Genomic DNA, 23,808 nt, shown 5'->3' on the forward strand with positions numbered 1-23,808 from the left:
AATCCAGCCAGGCCTCCCCAGAGGGATCGCTGGCCAGCAGCCACAGAACCACACAATCATTCAGGCTGGAAAAGCCCTCTCAGACCATTGAGTCAGACTGTCACCACTAAACCATGTCCCCAAGTGCCACACCCACATGGCTTTGAAACCCCTCCAGGGACAGGGACTCACCACTGCCCTGGGCAGCTGCTTTTGGGGAAGAAATTTTCCCAAACATCCAACCTAAACTTCCCATGGTGCAGCTTCCTCTTGCTGAGTGGCCAGTATCAGAGAAGAGCCCAATCCTCACTTTGTTCCAGTGTCCTGGCAGGGAGTTGTAGGAACATTCCCCCATGGCACAAAGCTCCAAATCCCATCAGCCCGAGAGGCAAGGGCAGCACAAATTGTCACAGGGGAAACACTTTGGGCTCTACTTTGCAGCTCCTGTAGGTGTGGTGGGAAGGAGCAGCTGGAGGAACTGAGCCCAGATAGAGCCATGAGAGCACAGGAAACTTTGCCTCTCCTTCTGAAGGTGCTGAAAGAAGCTGGGAGCCCCAGAAGAGGAGAGCTGTGTGTCACCAGTGAGCTGTTAGCACCAGAATGGGCAGAGAGCAGCTTTTAGCACAGTTTGACTGGAAAACACTCACAGTTCCATTAGGAGGGACCCAGGACTGCCCTGCTTTAACAAGAGGCCAACCATAAACTCCAGGGTCACTTGTTCACACAATGCTTGAAAGGCAAATTAGAGCAGGCAAATTGTTTTTCCCCCACTAATCCCAGCTTCCTGGTTTAGTGCTCTGCAGCCAGCCAGGAGGGAAACCTCTGGAACAATCCTGCCAAGGGAAGCACTGGGCAGGCACAGGATCACAGCGTGGAAAACAAAGCTCTCCCAGCCTCAGCACAGGGCCCTACCTCATTTTTTAGACTTATTTGCATCTGGTTTTTGAAGGTTTTTATCCACCTCACAGCAGAACTGTCAGTGCAGATGGAGCAGCAGAGACCTCTCACCTGTGCACAGGTGAGATAAAAAGCCTTTTGTCAGCACATCCAGACTCCCTTGGAAGTGGTGCTGGCAGGCTGGGATGAGGGTGGGATTTCCACATTCCTGGGTAATAGAGCTGCTCCCCCAGGCCTGCCCAGGGACCCAGCCTAAGTTTCAGCCCTGTGCAGAAGATGAGATGGGACACAGAGATTGCAGGATTTGGGTGGCAAAGGCAAGCAAACCAAGAGGGGATAGGACCTAAACTCGCCCTACTAATGGGAGTACTTCCAGGAAAAGGGCAGGAAGGTGCATCTGTACAGCCTTAACATCAAACCAAGCTACAGCTGTCTCCAAAGTGACCCTCTCTGTGCCCTTGGATAAGATATTTCACATTAATGCCTGCAAATCTGATTATTCCAAGGCTCTTACTTGTCCCCATTCAAGCAAACAAGTTCATCCGAACTGGGATAAAGTATTTGTGCTTCTTTCCCAGGAAAGTTTCCAAGGTAGTAAAAAAAAAGCCTGTGAATTATTGAAGAATTTAGTGTCCCCTGTTATTCCTAGAGCCTTTTGTTTAAGGAAAAGCCAGGAGTCCACGTGCTGCCTCAAAAGTTGTGTAAGGAGCACCACACCCAACCTCCAGCAGTGCTGGGGACAAAGAGAAGCAGCATAAGGGACAAGGGGTGCTGAGGGCTGGGGTTTATTGTCTATCCTTAGCAGCAAAACAGTGTTCTTAAATACAGGGATAAAATCAATATTCCTCTTTTAGTGACAATTTGCCAGGGGAAGGGGCTGGGCTGCCCCAGTGCTCGCTCCAGCCCAGGGTGGCTCTATGTGATGACGGTGGGCCCCGAGCGGCCGGTCCTTTCGTGGAGCTGGGAAAGTTTCAGTGCAATGGAAATGAGAGGTGCCAGCATCACCTGCAGGGAGGAAAGAGAGGGCTCAGAACTGCAGAGCTGCACATGCAGCCTTCCCACGCCGCATCCCTCGCATCCAGGTCAGCCTGGGACACCCAAAGCTCAGCTCTCCTGACTGACTGGGGCTCACAGCCTGAGCTCTGGGACCAGGGACAGGGATGAAGTGCTCAGAGAAAATCCCAAGCTCCAGTGGCGCTGCTGCCGCTCTCCCTCTGCTGTATCCCAAACTCCACGTCAGCACAGGACAAGTAAATCCTAAATTCCCCTCCACCCCCAGAATGGGGGATTTTCAGTCTTTTTGTTAATTATGGCACAGTAAGTTAGTCACAAAGAGCCCACAGAGTGTTTGCTGGGGAATACAGAATCAAAGAATATCCTGAGTTGGAAGGATCCCCGAGGATCATTCAGTCCAACTGCTGGCCCTCCACAGACACCCCAACAATCCCACCCTGTCCCTGGGAGTGTTTTCCAAACACTCCTGGAGCTCTGGCAGCCTTGGGGCTGTGCCCATTCCCTGGGGAGCCTCTTCATATTCTGAGTGAAAAACCCTTTCCTGATATCCTTATATCCAGGCTAAACCTGAATATAAGAGGAGGATTGTTCTCCTCCAGTGCCTACAAGAGCTCAGCAGCATTTGCAAATGATGTTGCAAAACATTTTCTGAACTCAGTACAAAACAGGGCAGTCTCACCTCAGGTACAGCTGCATCCTGTGATCCACTGATTTTTTTTTAAAGCAGGCACAGGGATAACACAGACAGGAAAACTGTGCTGTGGCAGAGGCAGCCGTGAGGGATTCCCAGAATACTTACTCCACACTGAGCTTTTTTTAAATAATCCTATTTATACTGGCATGAAAGATACAAACCTCTGGCACATCCACGCAGCTCCAAGCAAAACAGGGCTAAGAAAGTGCTGAGCTCTGGCAGCCAGCAGTGGCAGGAGTGAGGTGCAGCACCCACCTGTGGGTCTTGGTTGATCTTCTGAGCATCCTTCTCGTAGCTGTCGATGTAGAGGCGCACGGTGGCCCCGGCGCTGCCGGTGCCGCTCAGGCGGAAGATGATGCGGGAGCCATCGGAGAAGATGAGCCGCAAGCCCTGGGAGGGAGGGAGGGAGGGAAGCTCTCAGCTCTGGGCTCCTGGGTAGCCAAGGGCTTTTCCATGGTCCCCATGGTGCCTCAGGTTTGGCTTTTATCTTCTTCAGATCCTGTGCTGCTTTAGTGTGAAATTCTGAGATTCATATTAGGGAATGGTGGGCTCCCTTCACAGAGCAGGGAGACAAAACAATTCCTGCTCCAGCTGGGCACCAAGGACAAATGATCCAAATCTCAGCCCCAAGAGCATAAACAGCAAAATCAAGAGAGAAAAACAAGCATGGGACGTCATGGGCTAAAGCTGGAATTGGACAATGAACTCCAAGATGCAAATGGAGCAAAACTGATCAAAGTGAGAGACTTTGTGACTAGTCATCCATTTTGTGACCATTTTGGTTCATCTTGGGTGTAGCCCTGGCTGGGCTCGTGTGCTGCCCAAAGTGGATCCATTGAGGAAATCCTTTCAATAGATCCCTACTTTATTCTTTAACTCTGTCTAGCCTTCACAAGCATCACCCAGCATGGCTGTGCCTGACCTGCACCCTCTGTCCTCTTCAGGGAGCCACAGAAGTCTCCTGTATTCCCCTCTCCCCACTCCCAGAGGGATTAATGCCCATCCTTAACCCACACTGCAGAGCCTGAAACAAGAGCCAGGGAGCGCCTGGCTGCCAGACACAGCATTCCCAACCCACTGCTCCAGATGGAAACAGGACATGGAGAAAACAGTCCCAGCTCAGCCCAGGGGAGCTGTGCCCACCTGGTTCCTGGAGACGCTGCCATCCACGGGGTCGTTGTACTCGAAGTTGTCGGCTTTCTCCACCGTGTAGACTTTGTCCCCGCTCGACAGCTGCTTCCCCACGAAGGAGCGGTCGAACATCACCGTCTCCAAATCCTTCATCATTTTGTTGGCAGCATCTGCATCCACCTCCTCGTAGTCGTACCTGCAGCCAGCACCACACACAGGGGTTAGGGAGGGAGGATGCAATGAGTTGTGATGGTTTGGGATGCCCTTCTCAAGTTCTGTGGGTGTTCTCTGCTCCCACCCTGGAGGGCAGGACAGGCAGAAAAGGCACATCAAAGCACCAGAACACTTTGCCCAGAGAAGCTGTCCCCAGATCTCTGGAAGTACCCAAGGTCAGGTTGGACTGGGCTTGGAGCAGCCTGGGACAGTGGGAGGCATCCCTGGCCATGGCAGGGGGTGGCACTGGATGGGCTTTAAGGTCCCTCCCAACCCAACCCAGTATGGGATTCTATGAAAAGAGGGAAGGATCCATGTGCAGCACTACATCACATCCACACAAATCCTTGGGATACAGCACAGCACATCACAGGCATTTGGTGCCAGGAGATGAAAGCACAAAGTGCTGTCTCACACCAAGTATCACAGACCGAGGGCCAGGGCCAAGATCCAAGTGACTGCCAAGAATTTCCTGCAGTTGTGCCCACAGCACCCCACCAGCTCCCTCGTGGTTACTGTGAACAGCCTCAGTGCATCCCCCCAGCAAACTGCAGCTGTGACTGCAGCAGGAAAACATCCAGTGCCAGCTTTGATGTCCCTGCCCGGGTAGGAGAGGCAGCAGAGAGAGGCTGGAGCCCACTCCAGGATCCCAGGATTTGTGCCGCTCTGTTTGCCGCCCTACCCCTGCGCTCAGCCTGCTCTGCACACACACCTCGAGGGCTAAAATGCTGCCTTCTCATCCTAGACTTTGGCATTTTTTCCCCCAGGTTTCCATGCTTCAGATGTGTGCTGGGTTTTTGGTGAGTTGTGGGGGGGAAAGAAAGAAAAGAAACAAAGGAAAGGCAAGTTCTTCCATTTGGCAACTTCAGATGGAATTTTCACATAGATATTCCAAGCTGGAAGATTTCTGCCTAATGCTTTCACAGTGTTCCCACCTCTGCTTGTGTGCAGGCTGGTTCTCATTCCTTCCCTTGCCATCTTCCATGTCTACTGCAGCTTAAATTTGAATATTTGGGGACTGGACAGGAACTCAGCCAGGTAAATAACAGCCATAGGGCTGGGCATCCATTCTGTGAGATGCTACTGTCACTGAAGATATCACAAATTAACTTGTGATGTGGGGTCTCAAGGACATTGATCCCATGGCAAAAATTACTCTTGAAGGAAAAAAAATCTCAATTAAAAGAAAAAAAAGGTGCTTTGCACTTATAAAATATCCAGACTTTGGTACCAGATTTACATCTGGAGTAACAACCCAAAGCTGGACACCACGAAGGGTTATGGTGAAGCACCATTTCGTGGCACCCAGGAATTCTGCCAAGTGTTTGGGGAGTGCAATGACACAGGAACAGTCTGGTGGTGACACAGCAGTGCCATCAGAGCTCTGCTCTGCCACAGGACAGAGAATGGGAGGTGTCAGGAGCACTTTCCCCACCTGGTGAAGAAGTTCCTGCCGTACTTCTGCCAGTGGTCCTTCATGATGTCCTCCACGCTCTGCTTGCGGGCGGCCAGGATGGAGAGCCAGGCCAGCACTGCCCACAGCCCGTCCTTCTCTCGGATGTGGTCGGAGCCTGTGGGGAGCCACAGCACAGACACAATTCCCACTCCTCACACCACAGCCCCCACCTCATCTCCTCTCTCCCCTCCCCCTGCACAGCTCAAAAATGGGAAGCATTTCCAGAGCTCCATCCCTGCTGTGTCATTAAAATGGGTCGGGATCTCATCTGCTCCAGCTCCAGCCCAAATAAAACACTCAGCATCTTTTAAAACACCCACACTCATCGTTCACACATCCTTAACTCTGTTCCCAAGGAAGTAATGGGGAATGCACAGTGAAAAAGGCATCAAACAAAAAACAAAAGGCAAATGCAAAGGAGCAGCTTGAGAAGGAGAGCATCAACAAGGAGAACATCAAAATCCTCAGCAGCTGTTGTGTCCTGTCTGCCAAGGAGCACCCTGGGATCATCTCCTGGCCCAGCACAAAGGGGAACGTCAGCCCTCCTGAGGAACCAAACCCCAACAACCCCAAAATCACCCCAGAACAGAGACCAAGAGAGCCTCCAGAGCCCCTCTCTTGGCTAAAGGAGGATTCACAGAATGCCAGAATGGGTCAGGTTGGAAGGGACCACAGTGGGGCATCTGGCCCAGCCTCCCTGCTCAAGTAGGGCCATCCCTGAGCCCAGGATTGCATCCAGATTTTTGATGTCTCCAGCAAGAGAGATTCCACACCTCTCTGGGCAATCTGTCCCAACAGTAAGGAAGTTCTTCCTCGTGTTCAGGTGGAATTTCCTGGGCCTCAGTTTGTGCCCGTTGCCTCCTGTTGTGGATTCCCCTAAAGCTGGCACAGCAAGGAGAGCAGGAAGCAGCCAGAGCCAGCCCAGCCTTGCCCTGGAAGCACAGTGGGATCACACAGCACTATCCCTTGGGAAACCCGAGAGGTGCTGGACCTTACACAGCCCCCAAATTAAATGGGATCAGATGACCCAGAGCACACCCAGCCCACACTCGGTGCCTCTGGCGTGCTGGTTCCACCCTCTGCCCCACAGATGCAAAGTTTTCTCCTTCCCACTCTGGAAAACCTCCAAACAGGTATTAAAGAAATGCCAGGAGCACTCCAGAGCTGCCATGTCACCCTCTGAAGGAGTGCCAGAGTGGGAATCCTCTGGGAAAGGGCTGGGGGCAGGACAGAGGTTATGTGGTGCTTTGCACAAATCCCACTGTTGTAGATGTGGCCATAAATTATCCCCACGGTCCCTCAGGGTGGAGAGAGCTGGGCAGAGGTGATGGAGAGGAATTCTAAATAAACACCAGTCCCATGTGATGTATCAACTTATTGCCAGAATAAAATACCCAAGGAAGCAAGCAGGAATTCTGTCATGTCACATTACTCTAATTGCTGCTGCACTCCAGTCCCACTGCCTCACAGTTTGTTTCAATTTTTACTGGGTCTTTTGGCTGCTCCTTCACCTCTCTCCCTTTCAACACTCCCATTCTGTCCAGCTCCAAACAACTCCTCATTAGCTTCCAATCAGCCAACCCTCCTCACCCCTTTTCATTCCTTTTTCCTTCCTAAGTGCATTTGCCACATGGGCAAACCCCTTTGCATTTTAGGGGAGTCCAACTCTCCTGGGCCCTTTCCCAGTCTGTTCCCCTAAAACTGCTTCAGCTCCCACCACTTGGATGTGCTGCTGCCTGGCCAAAATCCCAAACCTCTCTCAGACTGGAATCACTTTGATTTTTGGGAGGCAGTCCCTTAGGGATGGAGAGAAACTGAGCTTGTTGCTCATACAAAGGTGGAAACAGTTTTGGGAAGCTGCTCATTTGAGATCATCTCCCATCAGCAGCTCCAGGAATTTGGTTTTATTTATCTCCTGAGGCACCACTACCCTCTCACTAGCCAAAGTCCAGGATATAAACTCAGCAGATGCTGAAATCACTCAGGGCAAAACTCCAGAAGCTTTCCTTACTCATTATTTACTTCAAGATTTCCTTACAGAGATACCAAGTTCTCTGAAATTCACCTTTTCTTCCAACCCACAGCCAAATCCCAGTCAGATATCAGAGTAATATCTGACTGCAAAAATATTGCCCCACAGCAGCCTGCTGTCCCCCAGAGCTGTGATCCCATTTCCTCAGCCCCAGGAAAGCTGGGTAATCCTTTCCTGCCAAGCTGTGCATCCCAGCTCCACGAAGCACTTCAATCCAGGTATTTGGGGGTTTAAGGCACCCCCACACAAGCTAAAAGGTTTTTCTGGGCTGATGGTATGGAAACACACAAGGTTTGAGTGAGAAATTCCCTCAGGACCTTGTGCCTTGCATATCCCACCAGAGACCCTTAAAGAACAGGAAAAACAACATTGCAGGGAGAATTCAGACCAGATAAAACTCAGCCTTTGTGCAGGAGTCAGGTGCTGATTCAGAGCCCTGCCTGCAGGGAAGGTCCATTTCCACAGACAGGACACAAAAGCACAGGGGAGATGCCAGGGAGAGCTCAGGGAATGCAGAGACCTCCTGGGAATCCTGACTGTCCTGAGCACCCTGCTCTGACCTGGAGCAAATCCTGCTCCCATCAGCTTCCCTGCACACCCCCAGTAAATTCCTTGTGATGTTCACTTTGTTTCTCAGTAACTCAATAGCTCACTTAGACTTTCAAAGGCAAGTGTTAATTTAAACTTTATAAATCATACCTTGTTTTCAGAACAGGAAAATGAGGGCCCTATTAAGCTCAGAGATTTAATAGTGACCTGAAACCTTCCCTAATAAAACTCCGTGCTCCAAACCGTATTTCTTTCCAGAAATGAAAACATTGAGAAGGTTTTCCTGGCCACCAAGAGTTGAAAAATACATTTAGCATTGCTTTTAATCCCCACAGACTCAGTGACTGGGCTCCTAAAGAGGCCCCCAAACTTCCATCTCCACGTGCCTTCCTGGAGAGCTGGAGGAGAAGGAGCTCCTACCTCAGAAAACCTTTAGCATTGTGTTCATTTCCACACCAATTCCTCCAAGCTTTTTTATATTTTAGTATTTTACAAGTATTAACAACTGCAGATGAAAGATAAATCCCAAGCTCTAAGGAATAAACAACTAAGAGGAGGAACACCACCATCATGGGTGAAATTGGGAATGCTGACTTACCTGTCCCAAAACTTTCCTCTCCACACAGAGACAGCTTGTTTGCATCCATCAAGTTTCCAAAGAACTTCCAGCCTGTTGGAGTCTCATACAAAGCAATCTTTGTGGCCTGGGCCACCCTGCCAAGGTAAGAAGGCCAAGTCACATCCCTGGATTCTTGGTGCTCTCCAGGGAAATGGGATCAGCAGCCCTCCTGGGGTGCCACTGAAGGCAAGGAATGCCATTGCTTTAGAAAAATCCCTCAATTTCATCCCAGTGTGATATCTGGGAGATGGGTGGGACGTGCATTTACAGAACAGATACAAACACACAACTCTTCAAAGTGATTTTAGGCTGCAAATCTCAAAGCATTTCACCAAGAAAGCATCACTATCAAATTTAAGGAAAAGAAGGGTTAGTAGAGTAATTTGTTTGGGCTTATCTATAGGGAAGAGAAAGAGCCAGGAGCTCAGCTCAGCTCTGCCACATCCCTAGGCAGGGTTTAACCCATCAAACCCCCCAGTCAGGGTTTAACCCATCAAACCCCCCAGTCAGGGTTTAACCCATCAAACCCCCCAGTCAGGGTTTAACCCATCAAACCTCGCTGCTGCCCTGGCACTGCCACACTCCTCACCAGAGCAAATATATGGGATGGGTCAGGGTGAAACACATGGAAAGGGGCACACCGTGCCTTGGCAGGGCTCCCTGCCCTGTGCCTGCCCACAGGGAGGTTGTTACCTGCCATGGGGGGGTTGTTACCTGCCCAGGGGGTTTGTTACCTGTCCTGGGGGGGGGTTGTTACCTGTCCTGGGGGGTTGTTACCTGCCTGGGGGGTTGTTACCTGTCCTGGGGGGTTGTTACCTGTCCTGGGGGGGTTGTTACCTGCCCTGGGGGGGTTGTTACCTGCCCTGGGGGGGTTGTTACCTGTCCTGGGGGTTTGTTACCTGTCCTGGGGGTTTGTTACCTGCCCGGGGGGGGGGGTTGTTATCTGCCTGGGGGGGCTGTAACCTGCCCAGGGGGGTTGTTACCTGCCCAGGGGGGGTTGGTTACCTGCCCAGGGGGTTTGTTACCTGCCCTGGGGGGGTTGTTTACCTGCCCTGGGGGGGGTTGTTACCTGTCCAGGGCCCCGCTGGTGGGCATGCTGCGGGCCAGGCCACGCACCCCGGTCTGCTGGAAGTAGGGGATGCTGAAGATGTTGGCAGCGATGACAGCCACTGAGTCAGAGGGGTTGACAAAGAAGCCATGCTTGCCCAAAATCATGTTCCGGTCCTGGGGGAGACAGCACAGGCACAGCTCAGCTTTCTGCCCAGCCCATAAACCCAACAGTTCCCAGAGGTTTTTTGAAAATTACATAGTAGTGTCTCCATAGTGTTTTGCCTCCCTGCTGATTTTTCACAGCTGTGAAGTTATTTAAATACAGCTTGGGATTATTGACAAGAGTATCCAACTATTTCTGTGGTGGCAAACTGCAGCGAGTGGTTCACTTCACTCATGATTACAGAGGGGAGAGGGAGAGAAAAGGTGCACCTCAGTCTCCAGAGCTGGTCAGAGGGAAAGAAGGGGAATTCTGAGCAGATCCTTTACCCCATCTCCATCAAAGGCAGCTCCAAAGTCATACTCTCCTGTCTTCATGGTCTGCACCAGGTCAGCAGCGTAGGTCAGGTTGGGGTCGGGGTGGTGGCCCCCAAAGTCCTCCAGGGGGGTGCAGTTCACAGCTGAATTGGCTGGGGCTCCCAGCTCCTCACACAGGATCTTCTTCACATAAGGGCCCACAACTGTCTCAGCAAAACAGAGAGGAAGATTTTGGCTCAGCCTCCAGGCAGCTCTGCACCAGCCATAGTGCCACCCACCTCAGGCTGCTCAGTTTGGGTCACTTTGGGTGGTTTTTGGTTTAGGAGCTCATATCAAAATCCACCCCATCTCTGCAGGTGTCCCAGGCCAGGTTGGACAGGGTTTGGGGCAACCTGGGCTAGTGGAAGGTGTCCCTGCCCATGGCAGGGGTGAAACTGGATGAGCTTTAAGGTCCCTCCCAGCCCAAACCATTTCAGGGTTGCATGAAACATTTCACAGAATCCTAAAATGGTTTGGGTTGGAAGAGACCTTAAAGATCAGCTCATTCCAGCCCCCGAAACACAACACTTGACAAAAGAAAATAACACAAGACATAAAAAGTTTGCTCCCAAAAATAAGAATCCAGTGTGCTACAAACCAAACCCCACAGTTGCAATATAAATTCCTGTCTGAAGTAGGTGACAAATCCCCAAGGACCCCTGACCCCACAGTGCCCCAAGCCCAGCCCTTTTTACCCCCGTGCATGGCGTCGATGCGAATCTTGAGCTGGTTCTTCCCTGAGAGCAGCTCCTTCAAGGCACTGAAGTCAAAGATATTCCTCAGCATGCTGGCATAGGCTTCCACAGAATCCACAATTTCCACTGGAAAAGAGCAGGAGCCAGGGATCAACCCTCACAGGCTGGAACTGTGATAACCAAGCCCTGCTGCTGTGCTGAGGGTCCTCAGAGTGAAGGGCCAGGGCTCAGCACAAAGCCCTTGGACAGCCCAGAGAATCAGAATAAGGACAGGAATAATGGGGCTAAATTAGGGATTTAATTACAGGCTCTCCCTGCTAATCAGGTCACAAGTGGACCAAAAAAATCGAACTCTGCTCCCAGTTAAGGCTCCCTGGACTTCCTTCCAGAGGGCTCAATCCTACTTCACTTAAATTTAAAAATTTGTATATAAATCAGATCTTTAATTTCCACTAAAGTCAATGGGAAGTGTGAACTTAATAGTTCAAAAAGTTGCACCTTCACAGCCAACATAAGAACAAAATACAGCATAAAAATCCCTCTACAAAGAAATAGAGACTGAGAGAAATACCAACTTTTATCATCTTATAACTTATTTCTTTGTTAATTACAAGCACCAGGAGATGATAAAAAATACTTGCAGTATTTTAAAAAGTCTTTTTATGATTTCTTTTCATATTTCATTGCTGACTGACAAAAGTCACATGTAAAATGTAACAGCTTTTCCACTCACAGCAACAACTTTTATATGTGAAACCATGGAAAAAAGTCAGTTGAAAGATTAAACTCAGCAATTTTTAATTAGGAAAATGCACTGTAACTGCATTTTTCTGTTTTCAAGTACATGTTTGCCTCACAGGAAAAAACAGCCTTTGATTTTAGGAAAGTTTGATGGATCAAGGTTTTGCTACTGAAGTAGAAACTTCTGTAGGACAGAAAATGGTATCAATCAAAATCAACAAATAACTAAATGCTAGGAGCAATGTCCTCACCGGGATTATGCAACAGATGAGGAGAGGTCTGAAAGGTCACAGAAACACCACAATTCCTCAGCCTTGCCAAGAGGAGGAACATTTGTTTACCTGTAAATGGCTTAAATTTGTTCTCCAAGTCAAACTGCTGCTTCCCAATGGTGCCCAAGTCCACCTGGAGATCTGGGCAGATTGCATATTCCTCAATTTTCTTGCTGATTTGGAAAATTTTATCTGTGATGGCTTCAGGAGCAGGACCTGCAAAATGAAATGGGCAAGTGGAAGATGTTAAAAGAGTCCAGCTGCAAGAGGAGTGAACTTCAGGAATACTGCAAAGACCTGGGCTGGGAATGGAAGAGGAACCTCAGGGAATGAGGGGACCAGAGCATCACATTCTCCACTAGGGAAACCAATGCTCAGGGCTCTGATTCCTGGGATATGAAGAGAAAATTGGATTCTCAGGTGGAGTGGGAAATGAATTGTAGGGAATTCTCAAAGCCTGACAGAAGGCTCACACAGTGTGCATCTGTATGCAAACTTTGAGATGAGAAATGCTGACTTAGAAATAGGACAAACATTGCTGAGAGAAATGGAACTAGAAACAAGTTTCCAATGGGTGGCCTTGCAAATAAGACCAGATACTATAGAGAAATAGAACAGTGAAAGATGTATTGTGTTGCAGTATTGTAGTAGGACCAATGTAGAGTTATTGTAAAGGATTGGCTTTAAGGCATTTACAGCATGGTGTGACTAAAGCTGATAGGCCAAGAAACACTTACAGTGTACTGTAATTAGGAAATAGTTGGCTTCTGATTGTAATAGAGTGAATATAACATCTGAATTGTCTCACCCTTCCCATGAAACTGAAAATGGTTTGGGTTGGAAGGGAACCAAACGGTTGGGTTGAAAATGGAACAGAAGTTTTTAAAACGCCTCAGTTACCCCATGTCTGGGTCAGAAAAGGGCTTAATCCCACAGGGTGGACACGAGAAACAAAGAGCAATAACAAGAGTGAGAAGAAGGCAGCAGGAAGGGCCTGACCTCCGTTGGCAATGTTGAATTTGATGCCGAAGTCGCCGCTGGGCCCGCCGGGGTTGTGGCTGGCCGTGAGGATGATGCCCCCGATGGCTTTGATCTTGCGGATGATGCAGGACACGGCCGGCGTGGACAGGATCCCGTTCTGCCCGATCACCAGGCGCCCGATCTGGCAGGGGAGGAGCACAAAACTCTCTGAGGGCAAAGCCCCGAGCCAGCCTGTGCTGGTGTGACAGCCACACTGTCTGCTTCTGGCCACAGAGACAAGCAGACAGCTTTCCCAGGCATCCTTCTGGGAAAGGCTGTCAGAGGATCAGAGAAAAGAGCGAGAAACAATTCTCATCTTAACTTGCTACACCTGGTATTGTGAATGTGGAATGTGTTACAGAGATTTGTTTACCAAAGGGTGGTTCTTAATTAACCAGTGGTGATAGCGTTTTAATTAAAATTACATTTAATTAAATTAATCAAGTCCACGTGTAGCGAACTAGGGTATAAAAAAGCAGTGGGTTTCATAATAAAGAGAATGAATCAGCCTTCTGTAAATGCATGGAGTTCATGTAACTTGTTGCCCAGTCTTGGCCCATTGCACTGACAGTACTGGAGGTTTGCACAAATGGGACAGGACTGCTGGGACATTCTCCTTGGGCTTTATTGTGGCATCAGTCTCACAACATGGTTGAGACACTTGAAATATGGCAACAACTCATGTCCTGTCAGCAGCAGCCAAAGATTTGTTTGGTACAGAGCATTTTAAAAACTTTCTAGCCAATAGCATATTGCTAAAGCTTACAGATAATTGTTCTAGCCAATCACTAAAAGCACAGCTACATCTGCTTCACACTATGTTTGCTTGTATGCTTTCTATTAACACTACACAATACACAATTATTAAGTTTAAAACCTTCTACTATGATGCTAAGCATGTTTTTCTGCAGTCTTAAGGTCTATCTTGGCCAAGCCTAAAACTCAAACTATTGTTTCATGTCTTTGCTTGCTGTACTTCTATAACTTCTCTATTTTCAGCTAGCTCTAACTTCTCTGCTCTGTTTCTGAGGCTTGCTTTCACAGCTTTCTGGAAGTCTTCTTATCTTTACTATTTCCCACACAGCCCAAACCCCAAACTCTGCCAACAGGTGAAGCACAGCCCTGTTCCTGCAAAGCTCCCCACAGCATATCCAACCCCGCTCTGTTGGAGCATTTCCCTCCATGAATGCTGCACTTGGATGTACTGAAGGGCTGAGCTCTCCACAGGCATTAAACACCACAAAAAACAGCATTCCCTCTGGCTGTGGTATCAAAATTTGCCTTCAAAACACACAATGGAGCAGAGAGAAGCCAAAAGAACACAAAAGTTGAACATTCTGGGAGCAGCTGCATGTTCTTCCTTGCAGTGGGCAGCACACCTCCTTCCCATAAATCCAAGGATATCTCTGAGATTGGATCCAGAACAATGTGCTGAGCGATACACCAGCTCCAGAACCCAGGCAATAAACCAGGAGGTGGAGAATTCCCTGGAAGAAGACACTCCTTCCCACAGCCCCAGATGAGGTGACAGGATTGAAAACCACAGCAGACTCCTCTGCACCAACCAAGGGGGTCAGACCCAGAACACACTGGGAAAAGAGGGATTTCATTCCGTCACAAGCTGGAGCAGGAATCAAGAGGAGCATTCCCAAGCTGTGGTGGGTGCTGAGCCAAGGGCACAGGATGGCTGTGATTCCTGTCCCCTGGCACTGCCAGGTGCTAAGCCCCAACCTCGCTGCCCATCCCAGCCCAGCTGTCACAGCCCAGCTGCTGGCAGAGCTGCACTTCTAGCAAATAACAGCAGAAATGTGAAAAAAGCACTTTACAAACCCAAAGTGAGGGCCCTGCCTCCAGCTGCCCACAGCAGCTCATACTGGAGCCCTGACTGTGCCCACACACTGATCACTCATTTATTGCACCTCACGTTTCATCTGATGCAGGGTTTGCTTTTCCCTCATTCTCAGACACCCCTTGTCCTGTGCTTTATTCCAGCCTCCAAACCTTGCTCCTTCAGCTTCCCTGAGAATTCATGGGACCTCACGCAAAACTTTCCCTCCTGCTCCCCAGTTTCCCTCTGAGGGTCACATTCTGCAGCACCCCTGGGCATCAGTGCCCCAGGAATGCTGCAGAAGAAGGGGAAAATAAGGAAAGGAAGAAACGCTGGTTTCCATGTGAGCTGCTCTGTGATTTGGGTCTTCCTTGGCTTCCCAAGGTTTTCAGCTGCCATTCCCCACCCATCCAATGCTGAATTCTTTGTGGTAACCACTGGGGAAGGTTAACAGTGTAACAATGTGCTGAACGATTTACACATGATCCTTTTTGAGTCTGTGGAATTTCTTACGAGGAAAACCTCAGGCTGCAAGGATGGACAAACACCTTTCATGGATTTCTCAAAACAGACCCACTTCGTGCAGCAAGTTTGGGTTACAGCATTTCCAAACCATCCAGACAATAATTCCACCCTGGTTTTACTGAAAGCCCCATGAGGATGCACACAGGGAGCTCCTGCAGCCCCTCCTCCCCCCAGGAACACTGGGAACACTTTTCCAGGCCATGGAAGTTGGTGGCTGCAGCTCCATGGTGGCCCCAGCCCATCCCTGCAGCCTTTTCCGTGCAGGAAATGCAGCCCAAGCCACCAATCCCACACCCTGAGCACAACACTGACAGGCACCAGCCAGACTGAGAAAAATCCATGGAAAATAGCCAAACCACCCTCTCAATCCCATTTAGGCAGACCTGGGCCCAGGAAAAGTTCTTTGCTGGAGAGCAGAGTCTGAGCTGGTGAAGATGAGCCCGATCTCCTCTCACCAGGAGATCTGTCCTGGTGCTGGGCACTCCAAGCCTGGCTCTGTGAACATTTTCCAGCTCTTCTGCTCTGCCCATACACTGATTTCAAAGGAAGACATTAATCTGCAATGCCTGAAGATATTTCCCCCACAAGATGGAAAATAGATTGATTTTTTAAATAAATGAAAAAAAAAAAATCTCATCCTATTTTCCCAGTCACTACCGATTACACTGCCCTAGTCATGTTTTTTGTCAAATTCCTAAAATCCAGGTCCCTTTGCACAAAGTTTGTTCTGCACTGAGATCCAGGATAGACAGCAGAGCCTTTTCTTTTTAAAAAGCAGAAAGAAACAAAGACAAAAGCCCATTGCATGAACCACAATCTTGCACAAACACACAAACCTCTTGCTCTGCTTCCAAAACACAGAATTCCAGCACAACTGAGCTCCCTATAAAGGCTGTCACTCACTTGCTAACCCTCATATCAATTTTCAAAGGCTCCCTAAGCATTTATCCCACTGCCACAACTTACACCTGGTGAGAAAGGCAAAACATGGTTGTTTGTTCTCCTTTGCCACTCTGGTGGCTCTCCCTGGTAGTTCATTTCTGAACAGTATCAGGGCTTTATATTCTCGTGGAAACACTGAAAAATCCACAGGTGCCAACAGCTTGGGACATGTCAAAGCACAAAACAGGAACACACAAACCCCAGGCAGAATTTATTTTCCTTTCTCCACGTGCACTCCCTGCCCAACTGCAACACTTAGAGTGAAAAACCAGTAATTTCTGCACTCCCCAACTGATCTGCCATTAAAAACATCGCTATTAACAGTTAAACAAAGCCTTTGGGGAAATTAAATCTTACAGTGCCTAATTTCTGATGGATTTCTGCTCAGCCAACCCCACAGGAATTCAGCCCTTTAACATTTACCAACCCCGTTGGCAGCAGCCATTTGGACAATCAGTTCCACTGCAGACTTATTGAGGTACCTCCCATCACCTCCAACCACCAGAGAGGCTCCTTGGCGATCCCTTAGGTCTATGGAAAAAAATATACTCTGGATAAAATTCTGCAAATAGTTCAGCTTGGATTCAAAGTAGAAGGTCTTCCTCCTCAAGCCGCTGGTTCCCGGTTTCTGGTCGCTGTAGGGAGCTGTTGGCACCGTCACCAGAGGCAGGGGAGCGTCTTCCATGTCCCTTTTTCACACAGATGCATTTAAAAAGTCAAATATGGCAAAATTAACCCCCAAAACCTTGACACAGCAATGGCCCACCTATGAGCCAGGAGTTCGGGGGAGCTGTTGAACACCCAAAAATAACTCCTTGCACCTTCTGTAACCGAAGCCGTGTCCTCACACTTGTGGCAGGGGATCAATGTCAGGGAGAACTCGCAATTCCACACTGCTGTCCCTCACTGGAAAGGATTCCTGTCTTCTCTGTCACCTCCTGGTTGCCACAGGCACTGCTCCCAGCCATCCCATGGAGCCCAGCAGTGTCAATCCCTGTGGATCTCCCTCAGGCAGGGAGGTAGGAGCAGCCCAGCCCTGCTGGGATGTGTTTTCCCAGATCCACAGGCCAGGGCTGGGGCACGCTGGGCTCTGGAGACAAACTTCCAGCAGGATCCTGCTGGAGTTATTTTGCAAAGTCTGGTGAGTTAAAGGTCACTCTTAAAATGGAAGGGAACAGATCTGTTACCTCCCGTTCGCTCATGCGACTCCTGCCCTGACAACCTGACTTCCCACGGCTCCCTGAACCACAGGGAGAATTTCCAGCAGAAACAGCTGGTCAGCCTTTGACTGGAAAGCCTCATGAGCCTCAGCAAGTCTCATCCAGATTAAGACCACAAAAAAACATCAAATGCTTGGGAGAAACTGCATCCCATAATGCTGCTGATTTTGGGGCAGCCTAAACACAAACAGAAAGAGACTCAGATCCCATGAAACTGCTGTGGAGCCTCATCACCCCAAGCATGGGGAAGGTAAATGAAAGAAGGGAAGGTTGTGGACTCCCCATCCCTGGAAGTGTCCAAGGCCAGGTTGGATGGGGCTTGGAGCAACCTGGGATAGTGGAAGGTGTCCCTGCCCAGGGCAGGGGGAATAGGATGGGCTTTAGGGTCCCTTCCCATCTAAACCATTCCATGATTGTAAAATCAGCCTTTCCTCCAAGCCTCTTTAACGACACTCAGAGTCCTCTGCAAACAATATATAGATAACACTGGAGCAATTAAAGAACAGACACTTGGTAATGACTCTGTTTGTCCCACCCTTGAAGGCAGGAAAAAGGAGTTGTGTACACACAGCTGAATTGTGACAGGTCTGGAGGTGCTCAGGGACTCTTCCCTGTGGTGCTGGTTCTGTCATTGCTCCAATAATTGACATCTTTTCTTCCAGAAAACATCACAGAACCGTGAAGTTTGGAAAAGCCCTCTGAGATAATCCAGATAATCCTAACCTTGCCAAAGCCACCACTTGACCATGTCCTCAGGATCCTGATTTATCCATCAGCACATTGAAATGGAGTTGGATAATTTGTGTGACCCAACACACCTTTTACCCCAGCAGTGAGACTGCCTGGGATACACAGCAACACTGGTTTGTGTTTCATCCACCCACACTATTCCAACATCTTGCAGCTCTCTTTACTTCCATGCAAAAGCCCAGGTTTCCCTCTAGTGGCACAGAACCCAAAATCCAGCTCCCAAAATTACACCTGGCAGGAAAAGGCCCAAGCAAGCTCTTTCCCTGCTTGCTGCCCTGGGAAATGCCATGGCATTAAGTGACAGGAGGAGGGCACAGGACACCCAGCAGCTCCTGTGACTGCAGGATGTGCTTGGATTCACTGGCAGGGAAAAGCCTGTGAAGGGTGGGGATTTGTGTGTAATTCAGTGTATGTGGAGTAGACAGAGGAATTAAGCTAAATTAAGCAGGGGAGGAGGGTCATTCATGCAGTGTTTATGTACATAAAGTGAAGCACATTCTAGTAAATGAATATTAAAATAATATAATAATAACATTTCTGCTGAGGATGACTCTAGTGCAGGCAGCCACGGCTGGGAGTGGCATTTGGTAATGCCAGAACAAATGGAGCCCAAGAAAAAGAAATAGATTGCAAGGGTGTTATTGGTCATACAAGGAGTGCTGCTCACACTTTGTTTCTATTAAGAATTAATTAAAAATCCCAGTTTGGAAGTTGCTGTAGAGATTCCAGAGGGCAAAAAAAGATCTGGCCCCATCTCAACAGCACAAGTGCACTCACATTTGAATCACTCCAGAAGGAAGAGACAGTTCTGTTCCTACAACAACTGAAAAGTTGGGTGGCAGAGACAGGGACTGGCAGGGCTGGGAATGAGTCCCCATCTCCAGGTTTGTCCCACTTGCAGGGGTTGAGCCTTCCTTTCCAGGGAAGCACACACCAGCCACCAGGATTGTGAAACCTTCTGTTCCATGGGCAGCCCCACAAAGCATGCCCAAATCTGCATTTTATCTCTGCTGTCCAGCCCCTGCAGCAGGGAAAAGGGGAGGGATTCCAGCAGGATTCCCTCAGTGCTCCAGGATTTCTGGCCCCAGCCTGCTGAGATAGAGCCCCTAGCTCTGAGTGCTCTTGGAAATCTGCACCTGAACCCAAAAAACACCTTCCACTACCCCAGGTGGCTCCAAGCTCTGTGCAACCTGGCCTTGGACACTTTCAGTGATCCAGGGGCAGCCACAACTTCTATAGAAAACCTGTGCCAGGGCCTCAGCACCCTCACAGGGAGGAATTTCTTCCCTACAGAATGCCCTCAGCCAGTCCTGCTGGAATCTCCCACACCCAGACCAGATCCTCTCTGAGGGCTGGTCCCCCAGCTCAGGACTTGTGCTCCTGGCGAGGCTTTATTTCCTGATTTTCACTTAAAACAAACTTATTTTAAAATCAAGAAGTGATGCTTTTCTGGATGACAGGGTGCTCCTGACAACTGTGTTTGTCCTCTCCCCATCACACCTGCTGTTTATTTTGTTACTCTGCAACTTGTACTATGAATATGTACTATAAGTGTAGATGTTATACTTTGATTATTTCAGAATTCTTCGTTCTTACTGATATCTAAGCCATCTCTGTTTATTTTTAAAATACATTTCATCTCCTCATCTGAAGCATTAATCAATATTTTGGCCAGCTCAGGGTCATGACAGGATGCATTTCTCAATGCTGGTGAGCTCAGATTTGGAATAACACCTGGACAACAGCTCTCCAGCCCAGCTCCCTGTCCCAAACTTTGCCCTGACAAGGGGAAGGCATTTCTGCCCAGCCAGCCCAGCCCCAGCTAAGGTGTCTGCCCATGCATTGTCCCAGGAGATTACAGCTAAATCCCTGGTAGGATGAATTTCAACTTTGCCTGCTGGATTTGCTGAGATTAACTGCAAAGCACCTTAGCTCTTGCTCTGAGCTGGAGTTTCATGAGTGCAGAGTTTAAAATTCCAAAGGGGCACTGAAACTGGACAACCTAAATACTTAATCACCTTCCACTGTAAACTGACATAAGGCAATTAACTTTACAGGCAAAAAGAGTCTAGGCTGGTGTAAAAAGAGGCTGTGAGAGCTACTGCAGCTGCTGTCTTCTAAAATCCACATCATCTGCAGCCAGGAAATAGCTACAAGTGGTATTTATTTCCTCACTTTAGATATCACATCTCAATTTCCCCTTCTGCCTCTGAGAAAAACAGTAACATAAGAAAGTCAGAAATTGAGGTTTTTCCTTCTGGCCTGAAGGATCCAGCATCACCACATCTAACCCTGGTTGTTTTTTGGAAGAACTTTCTCTCTCTATAAGCACTTTCTTTTGATTATTTGAATCCCAGGATCTTTTACTCAAAGGGAAGATCTCAGTGGGAAATGGTGTGGGAGCTGTGGCAGAACAGCACAAAGAAAAAGGGAGCTACCAAAGGAGAGCAGTGATAAATAAATGCAACAGGTTTGAGCACTTGGTTTCTCTGGGTAACTGAGGGGACAGAAAGGTTAAAGCAGCCAACACAAACTTCCTGGGGGAGAGAGCAGCATTTCTAATAAAAGCCTGATTGTCCTGCAGCTATAAAACAAAAGCAGGCACTATTTAACATGCAAGGCACAGCCTGGCACTCCAAACACCTTCAGTTAGGAAGGAACCAAGGACGCAGTAAATTTGGGGAGCAGCAGGCAACAGTGTCACTGCATCAGCCTAGTGCTGCTTCTATCATCACACCTGGATTTACAGTTTCTGTCCTTTTTGACATAAAATTATTGCACAGCCACAATTCTGCTGATCAGTGATGCTCCAACAGGAACTGTGAAGATCTGATTTGTGGATTTAAAGAGTCAGACTCACCATGTGGGAATAATACCAAGGAAAGCTGGCACACAGACCAAAACAAAGCTGGTAGGTTACACTGGATGTCAACTGGGAATGGCAAACAATTTCAGTTTACTTACAGAAATGTAACTTTTAAAATAAGATAAACGCCCCTTAATCTCAGAACTACAAACAGAGTAGTTGCTACTTAAAAATAAATACTTAGTTCTATATTAACCATTCCTGGTGGAGACAAAAGTCAGGCTAATTTTAGCATCCTTTCCTTTTATGTTGTAAAACTGAAGATCATTAGTTGTGGTCCTCAGGTCTGTCCTGTACCTGAGAGCACCATTTGACCAGATCTTAACACCACTTGATTTTAAAGCATTCATCAACCACCTCTTCATCCTCAGGACCAGAAATGCACTTTTCCAGCAGTTTTCTTAGAATTACTCAGCTTTTCTCAACATGAGGTTGCTGAGTTTTCCCCCCAGACCTGGCTGCTGGAATCAGGAGATATTTGAGTCCCAGCACCTGGACAAACCCACAGGAACAAGTTCCATGTGCTGGTCCCTGTTCTGCAGGGCACTTTCTTACCATGAATGAAGTTGTCCATCCTTCTCTTTGAAGGGCAGGGAACTTCCAGTCACTTCATATTTACTATGAAGAAAGAGGATTTTAAGAGACTTACTTAACTACACTGTGGTTACCACCAGGGAACTGATATTTGCAATTACAGAGAAACCCCACAAACCAAGCATCCCTTAAGCATTCCAAAACACATCAAAATTTATTTAAAACCAGTGCTTTGCATTTGCTAAAGAAACCCTCTGGTTTTAGTCATTTCTTGGGACCAGAGGGTTTTGCTACTCTTGAGTTTGGCAGTTTCTGCACTGCCTTATTTAGGCCAGAGCTGCTAAAATGAAGCACATATCTGTAATCAACTTTCCAGTGCCCTCTGTACCTCTGGTTACTTAGCCAGGCTTTACCTGCTGCTCATTTATCAACCTACATATTCTTCCACACGTTGCCTTCCCCCACCTCCCATTTTTCCTGCCTTTCCGAAACATTTTCTGACTTTAGAGCCAATTCTGTCCCAGCACTTGGAATTCACATGGATAAAATGCTCCAAGGCAAATTCCTGCCGGCAAAGACAGCCCTTGGGAGCCGCTGCTGCAGCTCTGGCAGTGAGCTCAGCTCTGCTCCTACGTGAGTGGCTGCACGGTCCAGGGGAAGATCTGAGACATTCCCAGCCCTCCACGCTTCCCAAAACACCTCATCAGCCCCCAGCACGGCTCTAGCCCAGGCCTCTGCTTCTGGGATGGAGCTGAAGTGTAAATGATGGAGAAGTCAGTGCCTGGAATGCTGCCACATCCCACCAGGCCCCTGGTGCGCATCCAAAAAGCTGCACAAACTCACACTTCATCCCAGGGAACAAGTTCCCCACTCTGCTTATTCACAGTGATCCACAGGGATCCTGTCTGTGTGTGCAGGAATGCTGCATATTCCAGCTCCCACCCCCTCCCAGAACAAATAAATAAAGCAGTGCCTGCTGCTTTTCCATCAGGGAAGGCTGCTCTATCCATCACTTCCAGAGGTGCACACAGCACCCAGGGATGCTGGGCTATGGAATCAGAGTTCAGCAGCTGCCACACATCACAAAAGACAAATTTCTACATGGCTTAAAATTAATATGAACCAGTTATTTGCTTCTTTATGCCCTAAGAAGATGGCAATCACAAATTATTGGGGTTTTTTCCTAAGAAGTCAGATATTTACAGGTATTTGGGCACCTGGGAATCTGAAATAGATACCTCTGAGATTCTACCCGTAGCACCAGCACCCTCAGCCCCTCTCTGCTTTGTGGTCCATGAAGAAGAATGTTTGCTGCTGGCGCAGGTGTCCCAGGAGAAGGGGATAATTTTCCTTTGGAAAAGGGTTAATGTAGGGGAAAGCCTCCCTTTGCAAACTTGCCTTCAGCACATCTCTCACCACCAGCATCACATTCCCTGCTGGAATTCCCTTGGGCTGAACTAACCCACGGAGGAATCCCCCAGCATCGAGATGCACTCCAGTGCTGTGGAAGGGAACGCTGTCCCCTCCCAACACCTCTCCGCCCGCACTCCGTGCCGCTGGTTTGTGTTTTAACTAGAAAACACAACCACAGAAGAAGACGGAATTAGAGCAAAGTCGTGTTTGCTTCCATACCTCCGCCCTGGCCAATGTCCAGTCGCTCCCGCAGGCAGGCAGAGGCTGCCGGGGGGGTTTTCCTGCGTGGACCTCGAGCTGTCCCCCGCCAGCTCATCTGTCACTCACCGCGTTACTTCCACGCCGAGTGCCAGCGATTTCCGCCGGCGCTGCGCGGCCGCGCTGCCGGCGGGCGGGGAGCGCAGCCCGGAGCCCCGGAGCGCCCGGTGCTTACCCCGTTGGCGGCGGCGATGCGGACGATGAGCTGGATGGCGTCTCTCATGTAGAAGCGGCCGTCGCCCCCCACCACGAGCGTGGCGTCCTGGCGCTCGGCGGGCGGCACGGTGGCCAGAATGCTCTGGATGAAGTTCTCGGTGTAGTTGGCATTGCTCTGGAACACCGTCACCCGCTTGCGCAGCCCGCTGGTGCCCGGCTTCTGGTCGCCGTAGGGCTTGGTCTGCACGGTCACGATCCGCACCATGGCCGGCGCCGGGAGAGTTCCGGGAGCCGGGGGGGACCGCGGCCGCCCCGGCCCCGCCGCCGCCGCCGCCCCGCGACCGCCCCTTAAAGGCACCGCCCGCGCTCCCCGCCCGGGAGCAGCCCCAGGGGACCGCATCCGTGTCCTCCCCTGTCCCGTCACAGCCCCCAGCGCCT

At 49.2% G+C, this 23,808-nt stretch overlaps 1 protein-coding gene across 3 annotated transcripts; it reads right to left on the reverse strand.

The window, feature by feature from the left end:
* Window positions 1–1,645: 1,645 nt before the first annotated feature.
* PGM1 (phosphoglucomutase 1) lies at window positions 1,646–23,656 on the reverse strand. 3 transcript variants are annotated; one of them, XM_085586143.1, is made up of 12 exons: window positions 23,176–23,310; window positions 21,565–21,627; window positions 12,858–13,020; window positions 11,928–12,074; window positions 10,846–10,971; window positions 10,124–10,314; window positions 9,654–9,808; window positions 8,564–8,679; window positions 5,364–5,499; window positions 3,728–3,911; window positions 2,840–2,974; window positions 1,646–1,881 (listed from the first exon to the last, which is right to left on the reverse strand). In XM_085586143.1, the coding sequence occupies exons 2-12, from the start codon at window positions 21,565–21,567 to the stop codon at window positions 1,792–1,794; spliced, it is 1,446 nt and encodes a 481-aa protein (XP_085442269.1). In that variant the 5' UTR covers window positions 21,568–21,627; window positions 23,176–23,310; the 3' UTR covers window positions 1,646–1,791. The 3 variants fall into 3 exon arrangements, with proteins under 3 accessions (XP_085442269.1, XP_021393604.1, XP_021393603.1); XM_021537929.3 differs by lacking the exons at window positions 21,565–21,627; window positions 23,176–23,310 and adding an exon at window positions 23,390–23,656; XM_021537928.4 differs by lacking the exons at window positions 21,565–21,627; window positions 23,176–23,310 and adding an exon at window positions 16,601–16,993.
* Window positions 23,657–23,808: the final 152 nt, after the last annotated feature.

This window comes from Lonchura striata, chromosome 8 (assembly GCF_050655825.1).
Source record: "Lonchura striata isolate lonStrDom1 chromosome 8, ASM5065582v1, whole genome shotgun sequence".
Taxonomy (NCBI): Eukaryota; Metazoa; Chordata; class Aves; order Passeriformes; family Estrildidae; genus Lonchura; species Lonchura striata.

Bases quoted from the DNA above. Each gene is read 5' to 3' on its own strand.
- PGM1 (XM_021537928.4), bottom strand. From the start codon at position 16,858: ATGGAAGACGCTCCCCTGCCTCTGGTGACGGTGCCAACAGCTCCCTAC. The intron at 13,021-16,600 runs GTTGGTAAATGT...CTCCCCTGCCAG, and splicing joins AAATGGCTGCTGCCAACGGG to ATCGGGCGCCTGGTGATCGG. The intron at 8,680-9,653 runs GTAACAACCCCC...TTACCTTGGCAG, and splicing joins ACCAGCGGGGCCCTGGACAG to GGTGGCCCAGGCCACAAAGA.